Here is a 13,515-nt window from a genome sequence, read left to right on the forward strand (position 1 = left end):
GTTTATTATTGAAGAAAAGATCACTCTTCACCTTGCATGAGTTTCCTTGTCATTCTATGATTGTGGAGGCAACGTGGTCCCTGTAAGTATGGAAAACAAGAACACACACACACCCTCTCTAACTGTATAGCTGAGATATGTTTTCCTGCTGTGCAGCAACGGGTTTATACAATCGTTTTCATCCCTGTTTCTACTTAAGTTTTGGATCCAGTCCGTGTTTTCCGATCCAGTTTCTGGCCTGCCAGTTTCCGAGCCCCAGTAACGCAGAGTGGTGCGGTCGGGGAGCAAGAAACCTGGAGGTCCAGGAAGACCGGGGAAGACCAGATAGAAAAGAGACGCGGGCAACGCGAGCAGGAAAGACTCCGGGTGAGACCTGGATTATATTAAGTAGTCAGGACTTACTTGAAGTATTACTGTATTAATGGAAGTGAATGTCACTAGTAGTTAAAGAGAAAGAAGGGCAGACAGAGAGACACATTAGATAAATGATTTACTAAGTGAAAATCAAAGCACAGATAGCCTTTTGAAATTAACTTTATTATTGTAAGAAAAGCTTAGAAATATAAGCGAGTAAGTACACAGACAATCTTATTAAAGGAATCTAGATGATTATCATTGTTATTATTGTCACTAGTATTACTATCATTGTTGTTAAATGACTTATAACCCCTAATGTAGCATCATGATTTGAAAACTGTACAAGTACAAAAGTACAATGACAAAATGGAGTCATTTTCAGATCTTCAATTTATTTTCATTTGAGATGGATTCAAGGTATAAAAAAAAAAAAAACAATCAAGTTTCAAGAATACATAACCCCTTTCCCCATTCACTGTCCCCACATATATAAAATTAAGGCCACTTTCAACTGTATGTCACTGTCCAGCAGGACTTTTTAATGACAATATACAAAAAAACATTCTTTACAAGGAGGACAACAACAATAGTAGTAATAGTCATAATAATAATGACAACATCATTTATCATAATAATCAACACTAAGGACATTGATATAAAAAAGGAAAAGACACAGTTCTATTTTTTGCTTTGCTCTGATATCATGCTTCATAAGGATGTAAGCTAATGTTTTGCTTCCCTTTTATGGTCCATACTGGCTCTGACAGTGGCGCTTTACTGGAAGATTCAGAAACACAGTGACTATGTCCTTGTGGTTTCCAAGTGTGTGTGTTTATGTGAGTGTGTGCAAGTTAACAAAGGGGGGGGGGGGGTGAGGGGGTTGGAGGGGATGAATGATCAAACACGCCGTTTGCTTACGCAAATATAAATGCTGGAATAGGCGTTGTGAAGATGCAAGTTTCGAAGTGGAAATTCACAAAGACACAAACACTGACTGACAAAAACTAAAAATAAGACATTGAAAAAGGCTAAAACAAACAGCAATGAGCTGGCGTCAGTAACCACGAGAAGAGAGGAAGAAGGTAGACAAAGAAAGGAAAAAAAAAAACTGGAAAGACTGAGTGGTTGGGAGATAGAGTAAAAACAATCTGGCAGTGGTGGGAATATACTAAAATGCAAGTCTGGCACTTCTCCGTCTGCTCTTTCTCCTGTTTTATCTCTTTCTCTCCTGCTCTTTTATCTGTGTTGAACGTTTCCTCCCAATTTTTTCTTCTCTCGCTCCCCGTCTTTCTCCCCCCCCCCCTCCCCTCCCTGCGTCCTCCGTCTACACCTTGTCCAGTAGAGATCGTTGGCAGTAGAGGAGTCGGCGTGGGGTACCGTACCGACGGAAGAACACCAGGGCTGCCAACGTTGCAATCACACACACTAAGAGGAACAGTGGCAGGACCACTGCCGCCACTCCACTGCCATGATCTGTCTCAATAATGGTCACATCCACCTCCTCCTCCCTCTCCGTCTCCCTCTCCCTCTCCCTCTCCCTCTCTCTCTCCCTCTCCCTCTCCCTGTCCCTCTCTCTCTCTCTGTCTCTGGTTCTGTCCTTATCCTCCCGCTCCTTGTCCTTCTCCCTTTCCCTCTCTCTCTCTTTGTCCCTCTCTTTGTCCTTGTCGTGTCCGCCTCTTCCTCCGTCCGTCTTGGGGTCTTCGTTGGGGCAACCCATCCAGTCACGCAGGGCAGATTTTGGGTATCCGGGCTCCACACGCATCATCTGGTTGTTGAACTTCCAGTACTTGTTGGCTTTGTAGAAGTAGGTGTACGCTGACGTGTGGAAGACAGAAATGTAAGAAACAAATCTCAACATGTAAAAAGTGATTCATAAGAAGAATCTTGGTGATCTAATACACACCGCCCTTACCTTGATCTTTGCTCATGAATGCTGACTTGATGTTGTCAGGAACACCCTGCCACACAGTAATAGCTTTTGGATAGCCATCGTCAACTGTTCGTGATTCTTCATTGAAACGATAATACCTAAAAAAAAATGATAGGAGAAAGGTAAATAAAAGAACAACTGTGGTGAGTTAATGGTTAAATAAGAGCCCTGAAAATGTTTTTTCCTCCAGACTTGTACTTCAGGCTCGTGACCTGCCTTGGACTTATCTTGGTCCAGAGTTGAATGAGACCTGCCCTAAATCACTCAGGACTTGTTTTGACTGACTTGACACATGACTTGAGACTTTAACTGTACATGTTCTAAAAGACTTGACACCTGACTTGGACTTTTGTCATACTGTATAAATCTGAAACTTTACATAGACTAAATACTTGAACTGATTGGATTTGTCTCGATTGACTTGAGACTAGACTTGGGCTTGTCCTAAAGGATTCAAATCTTGACTTGAGACTTGTTTTGGCACTCCTGAGGCTTGTTTTAGCGTTTGTTCTGACAGACTCAACTTAGACTTATTAGAAATGACTTGAAACTTGACATTTCTTTGGCCTAAATAATTTTGGACTTGACTTGAACAAGTGACCTGATCTACAAGGCTTCAGGGTAGACCTAAGACTTGTGACAGACTTCCGACCTGGCTTAAACCTGTCCTATAAGACTAAGTACTTAATGTGTGGCTCACCTTGACATTGTCTTAAATGACTTGACAAATGACATGAACTTGGCCCTAAAAGACTTGATTTGAGACTTGACTGCCAGGACTTGAAATTTGACTTCTTCTGACAGAATTTAGACTTGACTTGGAGCTTAGCAATAACTAAAGTTCCTTACTGTTTTATTTTCAGGTTTAAATGAGAAGCTGTTTTGAAATTGTAATTTGGAACCCTAACGGTCAACATTCAAACATCTTTTGGTGAAGATGATGTAGAAGTATTTCCCCTGGAATTCCTATCTTATAAACTTCAGCACAGTTTTGCTGTTGTATACAATACAAACAGAAGAACACACACAAGGATGACCACTAACTTGTTGGCTCTGAAGTAATATGTCTGGCCGGTGGGGGTGTAGTAGAGAGCAGCGTCTATCCGATCTCTGGGAAGCCCAGTGCCCATTTCCTTAAGACTCTTGGGGTAACCGGAGTCCAGGATAGATTCACTGAACACCCAATACTTGTCCCCTATAGAGAGATAGAGACAGAAACAGACATGCTATAGGAGAGATGTAAAATGTTGCTTTTTTTTTTATTACTAAAAGCAAAATTATGGAAGTTTTTTTTTCAAATATATTAAAGCCAGGCTTGCCTTTAAAGAAAGCAAATTTCCCGTCTTCCCTTTCAAAAGCAGCATTAATATGAGTGGGCATCCCCCTCCAGAAGTGACCAATCGGCATGGGGTATCCATCCAGCACGTGGTTGTTGCGTACTCGCCAGAACCACTTATCCTGAAAAGGGAGAAAACAAAATAATATTTACTCACAGCCTACCAGACAAATGCTGCCGAACAGAAGTCCAAACTCCAAACGTTCTCCAGTGGGTTTACCTTGAACACGAACATTTCTCCTCGGAGGATGCCGATGGTGTCAAAGTGTCCATCACAGATGTTGGGGCCAAAGTGAGGCTTGTCTGGAGAATATGTGGGTTGGGGGCTATGGGAAGGCGTACGCTGTGTTACAAAAGGAGGCTGAGGACCTGATCCAGACCCTGTGTGAACAAAAACATTTCATTAGAAGACCAAAACGTTTTAGCATACACACCCTCCACTAATGGCTCTGTTGGTTTAAATAAAACTCTACCAAGGACCACACAGAAGTCAATTAAACAAATAAAGCAAGTGCTTGGAGCAAAAATCAATTTCATCCATCAAGCTGTTGTTGAACGATGCAACAATTGACAGTATTAGATAGTTGCTGGTGTGTCACTAATTCTATTTATGCTCCAAATGCTCAATGGTGACAAATACAACCAGGAAATAGGATGTTTACTCGTGATCTGGACAATGACTCAGACTTACCATAAAGCTGCTGTATGCCTCTACGGTCGTCGTCAGGGAGTTGGAAGTTGTCTGTGTCCATCCACTGGTAGAAGGGAGCCATGATGGCTGAGGGGTCACTGGAGTGCTCCAGACCCATAGCATGACCCAGTTCATGCACCGCGACGAGGAAAATATCATTACCTGAAAGAGCGTCAACACCAAAACACCAATTAATCACTTTTACAAATTTTGTATTTAAAATAAAGAGTTGAATGAGGGAACGGTCCTGTTTCCTCATTATGAAGTTGAAGGACACGGGGGGTGGGGGGCTGGAGCCTATCCCAGCTCCCTTTGGTTGAAGGCAGGGTTCTCCCTGGACAGGTTGCCAGTCCATCACAGGGCCAACACACAGAGACCGACCAAACAAAGACCATTCACACCTAAGGGCAATTTGAAGAACCACCAATTAACCTGAGATGTATGTTTTTGGACGGTGAGAGGAAACCAGAGTATCTGAAGAGAACCTACGCAGGCACATGGAGAACATGCAGACTCCGCACAGAAAGGCCCAGAATCAAACCCAGAACCTTTTTGCTGTGAGGCAGCAATGCTAACCACTGCACCACTGTGTTGATCAAAACTAAAATCGTCCGCAGGTCATGTGAAGATGTGTTTGACTCATGTCTTCGAGCTGACGCTACATAATTTTGTGTCTGCTGCACTAAAAATAAACACACACTGCCTCACGCAACACTGACACAAGACCGGGCCTGTTGCTGCCCTGGTTTTGCTTGCAACAGCAAAATAAAAGAGTCCTGACTCCCAACATGCAAAGTAACTCCCAACATTTAAGCTTTTCTTGTGTCATCAGGTTTCAGAGAATAAAACCCTCATTTATCAAAACATCAACAACATAGAGCCTCACCTAGCAGATCCCGGTTTCCAATCGTCCACGGCTCTGCTGCATCAAAGTGGGTGTCTCCACCGATGCCATTACCAGGAAAGTAGGCATGTGCCAGGAAGCCCCCCTCCCCGTCGAACGGGCTGCTGTCGCCGTGGAAACCTTCTGCGAAGAAGAGCATGATGTCTGCAAACTCTTCCACCTTATCTCGTATGTAGCTGTAGGGGATTTCCCGGAAACGAAGCGGCGTGACGCTCTCCCACACCTTGAAGGCCTTCCTGATGGCCTCATGGGTCTCATACTCGCCCACCTTCGGGGTGTAGTTCTGTATACTGGGCAGTGTGTAAGTGTGTGTGGGTGTATGAGGGGGAAGAGGTGAAAAGGTAAGTCACAGAGTTAATTCCTCTTTATAGAAACATCATGTTAGATTGCTTAGTATTAATCCCAGTCCCGTTCCATCATTCCACTGCATCACATTCACTTGGAGGTTTTCTGACTTACGAGAAAGTGATTTCTGTCTTTTGCCACTTGAGGCCCTGCATGGCGAACCGCTTCCTCCTCAGGTTGCTCTTCAGCTCAGCACCAAACTTATCTGGCACTCCACAGCGCGGTCGCCTCATGGCCCTGCCGGACAGAAGACACACTCCGCTCATGACAAGGTAACAAACCGCAGCTGTTTGATCCATATAAAATACATGGTTTCATGGTACTCACTCGACGGTGTTGTCGTCGAAGGTGCCAGAGACAGTGAGCCCGTAGAACCTCTGCATGGCGGCGATGGCTGAGGAGACGGAGTGAGGGGAGCGGAGGGCGTGGGTCCTCAGGTCCCCCGGGGGCAGGTAACCGTACTGTTGCAGCCATGACTGCGGAGCAAAGCAAAACAAAAACCAGACTAATGAGACATATTGCAAAAAAGAAACCAAAGAAGCTCCAGTATTATTACAGAGAAAAAAAAATGGACACAAAAACACTTCACGTGTCAAATAATTTATGTTGCTGAACGCAGCCAAAGGAACTGTTCAGTATGATGTTGATTATCGTTTACAAGGACTACAAGTTCAGTGTTTTTATGTGACTGCAGCGAAAACACATTCCACACCGAGGGGGGAAATAATCCCTCTAAATACCTTACGTCTGTGTTTTGGTATCTTGAAGGAAGGAGGAGAAACATCAGTTTTAAGCACCTGGCATGTCTCCATTTAATGACTAAACACAAATGCTATTCAACCATCAACCCTGGATGCTCCAGTGACTGTGTACTGACGTTGATTGAAGTCAAGCCTAAAAAAAAAAAGAAGATTCAGACAAAGACAGCTCGGGTTTCAACAAAAACCCAGTGAGGTAGAAACTGAATAAGGAAGTTGACCTTGAGGAGTTAAAGATTAATCTCGACATTGAAGTGATTCTGTAGCTACTTGTGTGTGCAGCCTGTAACAGTCACTGAGTTTGTCCGGTGCTTTTGGTGCATGATGGTCACTGAGTTCTTCAGTGCTCCAGTGCTCGGCCTCCGCAAGGCTTGACCTTACTTTCCCCTGGAAACCCATTTCACCGCGGTGCTGGTTTGACATCTGGACCGGCGCCAGCGGCTTCGCTCCGCACCTCTCCCACACAACTTCTCCTCAACTCCTTTCCTCTCTAACTAGAGCCCAAAAAAATAACACTGAGGCTATTGTGAGTGCAGCGAAAACCGAGACTTCTTTGATATTCTGCTGTACACAGTCATTCTGTGAGCTTGTCGTGCACGTTCAGGACGTGTTTTACGGTTTGGATATACAGTGAGTTTGACTGATAAAGGTTGCCTGTCAGGCGGGGGGATTTGTCCTTGCATAATATAGCTTGATTTGACACTTTATCTTTTATTTGTTTTGGACGGTTTGGTTTGGAAAACATAGGCGTAGTAGGTGTGTGTGCAGAGAAGGGGATCGAGAGAGAGAAGAGAAAAAGATACAGAGTGTCCCAGGGTGCGACCAAGGCTTCGGGCAACCTCAGCCGATGTCTCCAGTCGAGCTGCAGCGTCAGTCAGTAATTTAAAAGGGAATTTCTTCCCAGTTGCATCCAAACCTCAAAGTCAAACTCTTCCCCCCACGGCCATGTCTCTGTCTTCGCCTCCTCACTCCTCCCTCGTCCCTCTCTTATGGAAAATCCAGAGACTTGAGGGTAAATACTCTTGAACAACCACACCCTGAGTCGCTCAATAACTGCTGGACAGCCTATCTGCTGCTAATAGTTGTCAAATACAATAAAGGCAAAACAATTTGTACTGAACATGTACAACAAGTGAATGTGCTGACATTGATTTTCTAATTTAAGTCTATAGGTTTTTATTATAGACGTATCAAAGTCCCTGATGCCGATCCAGCCTTGCTGAGTTTGAGTTGAATGGCAGCTTTGGAGGCACCTGAAGGTCTAATCTCTCCCTTTCTGTCTGTCCTAGGGAGACATGGAGGTCTCAGTGTTTAGACTTCACCCCTGAATGAGCCCTTTCTGGTTCTGACTCACCCATGCAGCTCCAATGGACACATAAAGACTCACTGTTTACCACTGTTACAGTACAGAGCCACAGGAGCAGGAAAAAGAAGAGCACAAGGAGGGAAAGATGAAGGTCAGTTGGATCTACAGGTTGTAATTAAGACTCCTGCAGTTTGTTCTTGTAAATGAATGTAGTTTTTCACACACCACAACTGGATGAGTCACTGCAAATATAAGAAAAGGAGCCTGATTTGACTGAGCTTGAAACCTAATTCTTCTCGGTCACATTTTAACGGTTTTCTTTTCTACAAATTCAAAATGTTACCCACAGCTCGGTCAAAAGACGGCTGTTGAATGACACTGAACACTTGTTTCAACTTTAAGGCTCCCATGCCTCATTCGTGGCTCCCTCAGATGACTTGACAAAGTCTTATTCACCGTCTCACCCGACTATTTTTGACCACACTAATGAGCTGAGCAACTAAAGCAGGAACAGGAAGAGGAAGTGGTCGCTGTTTTCAGTGGCATGGGAGAAGACAGTCCAAGCTCGTGTAGTCTTTTGAAGTATAGAGCAGTGATTCAGCTGTTTATCCATGACTTTAATATTGCTGTTTTCACAATTTGTCCATTACATAGACCAGTGATTCCCAAAATGTGGCACACAAACCCCTAGTTGTACATAAAGCTCCACCTAGTGCCACACAAGAGCCTTGCTGAAAGGCGTAACAATTGTACTCCAACTGGCCCAAGTCCAAAAAACACAATACACAATACAATGATGTAAATATTAGTTTAAATATTTCAGAATTAAAATTGGCACGTGTTTAGCCACGTAGGATGACGCCATGTCCGACATGCCAGCAGAACGCTGACCTTAGCTTGAGGCAGGCAGATTCTGAGTCCTCCATCTTTGAGTGTAATTTTGAAATGGCTGCACTGGTTGGGAAACAAGGGACAATGTTGGGCCTGACGGGTGAGCAGTTTCTGCACACCTCTCCCTGCTGATTTTGAGGGATGTTGGTGAGTGTTTTGATTAATAAACGTAGTCTTTGGTTTTAAAACAGTAGCTTTGTGTTGGTATAAATGTTGGTACCTTCACTGTGAAAGTGGTACATGTGAATTTGGTTTGCTACATGAAAAGTTTGGTAACCTGTGACTTTAGACTATCGGTTCAACTTTTCTAACCAGTGATAATGCAAAACACTGAGGTGTTAAAATAACTCAGTATCAGAATGCACTTTTTCATTCAAATCTCTAACTCTTTTCAAATTGGTGGAGCTACTCCACAATGTTTCCAAATATCCTCCAGCAACTGCAGAAATATCCCATTTGGTACAAGTATCCCTGGCCGGTAATGACTGATGAAGAATACTTCAACACATTTTAGTGTAAAAGTCCCTCGTGATCCTTTGATATTTAACAATGCACCAACAGAGCAAAGATACTTTTATGAAACCCAATCCGGGACTTTGAGGTAAAGATGGCTCACATGCAGTGATGTGAGTTTATTGCTTTCTGGACAATCTACCAGGATCAAACAATGGTTGCTATGGACGTCACCAGGCAGAGCACTCGTTTTGCATAGGATGAGAAGAGAAGAAGAAGGGATAGCGAGTCAGTTGTTCCGTTTGGTGAACGCCAATGGAAAGAAACTCTGGTCAACAGCAATGTTCAACTGAGTCCAACTGAGGCATGCTGGATATACAGCACACACACACACACACACACGCACACACACACACACACACACACACGCACACGCACACGCACACACACACACACACACACACACACGCACGCATGCACGCGCACGCGCACACACACACACAGCTCCTCATTACAGATCCACTCACTCTGCTGCAGTATTATGTCAGATGTCATAAACATGTGAAATTATAACTCCCACTTCACTTGCGACAGCTCGTTATGGGCTGTCGGGGTGTGATTGTGTGTCAGGGAGTTTGTGTGGGTTGGTATATTCACTGCAACAAACTTTTTTAAATCTATCTCGCCGTGTGACCGTTTGCCCGACACTTCCGCTATCGCTTCAGGACGGCATTTAAGACCCCTCTGCCCAGGATCTCCTCCGCACACATGTTGAAACCTCTGTCAGTGTGTGTAATCCCCCAGCCAGCTGCTGTCTATTAAAACAACCCGTCTTCAGCCAACACTCATAAGACGGGGTGACACAAGAGTGGAAAAACTCCCATCTGCGCCAGTGTCATCGGAGCAGTAAGTCAATCCTCACCAACAAGGAAAAAAACCAGCTTCTCTCGAATTCGACTCATTGCTTGCTTCCTTTACGGACAGGAAATGAGGTAATGACTTTGAGTATTCCCTTATTTCCTGTAACACCTTCTTTCTTTGCTCAAGGAAGCTGCCCTCCGGCCACCCACTGATGATTGTAAAAAATAGTTTGGTCTTCCTTCCTTCCTTTCACCCTTCTTTTCTTCCTTTCGCACTTCCTTTCTCTAAATGTCAAATAAGACCGGTCAAAGATGGGACTAGTGTAAAGATACCACTTTAACCAATCTGGAACAGCATAAATCATCGCTTATTCTCTTTAGCAGCAGAGGGACTTACAGTATATTCATCCAGCATATGTGCATGACAACTGTGATTTACATCCTGTCCTATTCAATAGGATAATTGCTTCATTTTCCTGCTTTTTCCCAGATTGCATCACTCCCATCACCACAATGCCGCTCTTTCTGTACTGCAACAGCCTCCTCACTGTCCTGCCTGCGTCGTTTTCATCGTCTCATTTTAAGGACCATTTATCTTCCTTTGTAGTGAATGACCTCAGCTTACAGCCATGTCTGCATACTTGGACATAGAAAGAGGTCTGTACCCATATGGATGAAGATGTGTGCGTGTGCGTGTGCGTGCGTGTGTGTGTGTGCGTTATAGGCACATGGTTGCTGACACACCAGGGTGTTTTAGGTGTGAAGCTGCCCACTTCCTGTCTCTGCCACAGACCACAGGAAGTGACTTGTGCGTACACACCACCTCCAGCTGTTTATCTCACCGGAACCAACCGGACTGACCAACATCCATCCGCCCACCTGATCAGGCTTGTTGGTGAATAAAACGCAAAACTACTCAATAACCAATCCTGTGCACTGATATGTGGTTTTTTTTCTAGTCAACATATGGGATCATAAATGTCAAAGAAATTTCTGCAAAAATCTTGATAATCTGTCAGTCATGTCAAAGCTCACCGACTCTCATCTTATGTAATCGTTATGGACATTGCTGACTTACAATTCTTGTTAATGGTGATGATGTAAAAAGTTTGTAAATGGATCAAACTATATGCGAAAAACAAAGAAATAGGTCAGGCTTTGTTCTTGTCTGCCCAACAGATGTAGCAGAATCAGATTCATCATCTGATTCATGTCCTTCCATAGAAAATGTGCAGCATTACTTAATATGGTTCATTTGTCTGATCATTCATTGAATGCTGGCAAAAGGGAGTCAGAGCACAATAATTATTTTTATGATAATTTAAATTGTTATTTAGTTGATCAAATGCTCACTTTTAAGTTGGACTTTGCCACCATTATGGGTCTCACAAGGACATAAAAATGTTACTATGGAAAACTCTGCACCGTTGCTTAAGTGTATTGATTGTTAAAATGGACAGTAATCGATTGAGCAAATTCCTTATAATTTGCCTCCCTGTAAACTGCTGGTTGAGCCACTAGCTTATCTTTAAAAGTACTAGTGATGTAAACAAACCTTTAAACATCAGAAAACTCAAATAACTTCAATTTTATTGTTGTGTAGTCTCAGTTTGTGTAATACAATTCGAAAGTGTTCTTAATTATGGTGGCAGGTGACCCTGTTTACATTGTAAGGCTTGTGTTTTAAAGTTTCCAGCCCAATGTAGGTCAATGGAGTAACTCAACTCCATTTTTTTCCACTGGCACAGCTGGAGTTATGATTCCATCAGCCATAGGCGGGATGCAGCGATCAGAGAGACGTTTGGCGCCACTATGATCCACCAAAACTCACAATTCTTTCATCTGAGATTGGCTTCCATCACACAAACCCTGACACCCACACAAACAGACACACACCACATTTTCTAATGAACCTGAAGGAAGCAGGTGTGTAGGAGTATCATGACAGAGTAACTTCCTGCAGCATTGACACGGACATCCTAACACTGCTCTGCCTTGGGGATTGGAGGGCGGCTGATACTGCAGACAGAACAGAATCTAACAGAACAAATGTGATCCGAACAGTCCAGAAAAGAACAGCGCAGAGGAGACAGAACAGTTCAGAGAATAAAAAAAGATCGCAGCTGAATCTGTACGGATTTGTAACTGTACTTTTGTAGGAAGAAGTCTTTAGAGCTCCATCTGTGGTGTTTTTCCACAGCTGAGCGAGGCGGAGATGCTGCACCACCTCTTAGATTGTAAAAATCCACCTCCCCCTATTGCTCAGACATAACTCAGGACAGATGTCAACAATTACATCTCCTCATCCCCTCTGAATATAACTGCACCCACAACTCTCAATCCCTCCGTCCATCCCCACAAAAATTGCCTCTGTCTCTGCCCCGACCACAATACAAGCAAATGCATTTCTCCTCGCTCCCCTGCTTTTGCCCTCTCAGCGTTTCTCAGTGTTTTCATGAGCGCTATCATCATTATGGGCTGCTTCCTCGAACCCAGGGTCAAAGCCCTTCCCATATCCCCTTGCCAACTAGTCAACTGCAGAAATTGTTATCCAGCAGGATGCAGGATTTTCAACAAAGCTCTTATGGCAGCTATAAAACTAGTGTATAATTATGAGCCGTTCTATAAAATAAAAGTATTTTGCTGTCAAATTAAGAACAAAAAAACCCGATAAATGCGTTTAAATGATAAAAGCAGCATTTATCTAACGTACTCATATTTCCAACCCCTCTAGATCGCCTGAAGTCTAAATGTATTTTCCAGCTTTCTTACATGATCAATTGTTTTACTTTATTCCTCAAGTAAATGATTTATTCATCTGTTTGTAATTATTTATTCTTCATATATTTATGTTATGATATTGGTCAAGTCTGGATGTATTTATCCAGGTTTTTTCCCCCTATGTTCAGGATTGTTTGTCCTCTACTCTAGATTTATTTATCTATCTTTATTCTTCTTGTGTGGATATATAAATCCATCTTTTTTTTTTTTACTGTATGTTTTCTCCACTTCTGGCTCTCATTGCTCACCTCTGGATTGACTGGTCGCTCCGTCGCTCCCTGCGCACTCAGCTCCCACAACACGGCCAGCAGCAGCAGTCGGACAAGGAGTTTCAGCTCCGGTGCCATAGCTTTACTCTCAAAAAAAAAAAAAAGTAACAAAAACGACCTGCTGTCCCTCTAACAGTTCGCACAATATTCTCTTAGCTCTTTGTCAAAACATTATCTGTGAAAAGAAAAGTATCCCGTGCAAGCGAAGTGACTTTCGTGCAAAAAAAAAAATTCTAAATGTGCGTCGCTGCAACTTTTTACTTGAGTTACTTAAACCATGAGAGGTATTTGTCCAATCTGTGCATTCTTCTTGCGTTTTGGGGAATTGCAACCAAATTAATGGGACGTTAGTGGAAGCAGGAAGTCCGAGAGGGGGGCTCTGGAGCTGCAAGCTGTGTATTTTCTGTCCAAATTCGGCTTGCGCTTTGCTCCAGATGTTGCAGCCGACTTTGTTTTCATGAAACAGTCTTTAACTCCTCCTGTCTTCTTCCCTGTCCTCCAGTCGGCTTAGATTGATCCCCTCTCCTCTTCCCCTCTCTCCGCTCTGCAGACGTGGTAGTTTGATACTCCCCGGAGACATTTAGCTGGAGAGCAGAGGGTTGTAAACCATCCCCCCTCCCACAGTCAGCCCGCC

At 43.5% G+C, this 13,515-nt stretch overlaps 1 protein-coding gene across 1 annotated transcript; it reads right to left on the reverse strand.

Moving 5' to 3' along the window:
- Positions 1–729: 729 nt before the first annotated feature.
- mmp14b (matrix metallopeptidase 14b (membrane-inserted)) lies at positions 730–13,449 on the reverse strand. Its single transcript, XM_069164601.1, has 10 exons — positions 12,861–13,449; positions 5,891–6,039; positions 5,678–5,800; positions 5,201–5,508; positions 4,315–4,476; positions 3,844–4,004; positions 3,607–3,745; positions 3,332–3,482; positions 2,270–2,385; positions 730–2,172 (listed from the first exon to the last, which is right to left on the reverse strand). The coding sequence occupies exons 1-10, from the start codon at positions 12,957–12,959 to the stop codon at positions 1,682–1,684; spliced, it is 1,899 nt and encodes a 632-aa protein (XP_069020702.1). The 5' UTR covers positions 12,960–13,449; the 3' UTR covers positions 730–1,681.
- Between the last annotated feature and the right edge of the window lie 66 nt (positions 13,450–13,515).

This window comes from Embiotoca jacksoni, unplaced genomic scaffold (genome assembly GCF_022577435.1).
Source record: "Embiotoca jacksoni isolate LCO1_2020_lvr unplaced genomic scaffold, fEmbJac1.0.p SCAF_31, whole genome shotgun sequence".
Classification (NCBI taxonomy): Eukaryota; Metazoa; Chordata; class Actinopteri; family Embiotocidae; genus Embiotoca; species Embiotoca jacksoni.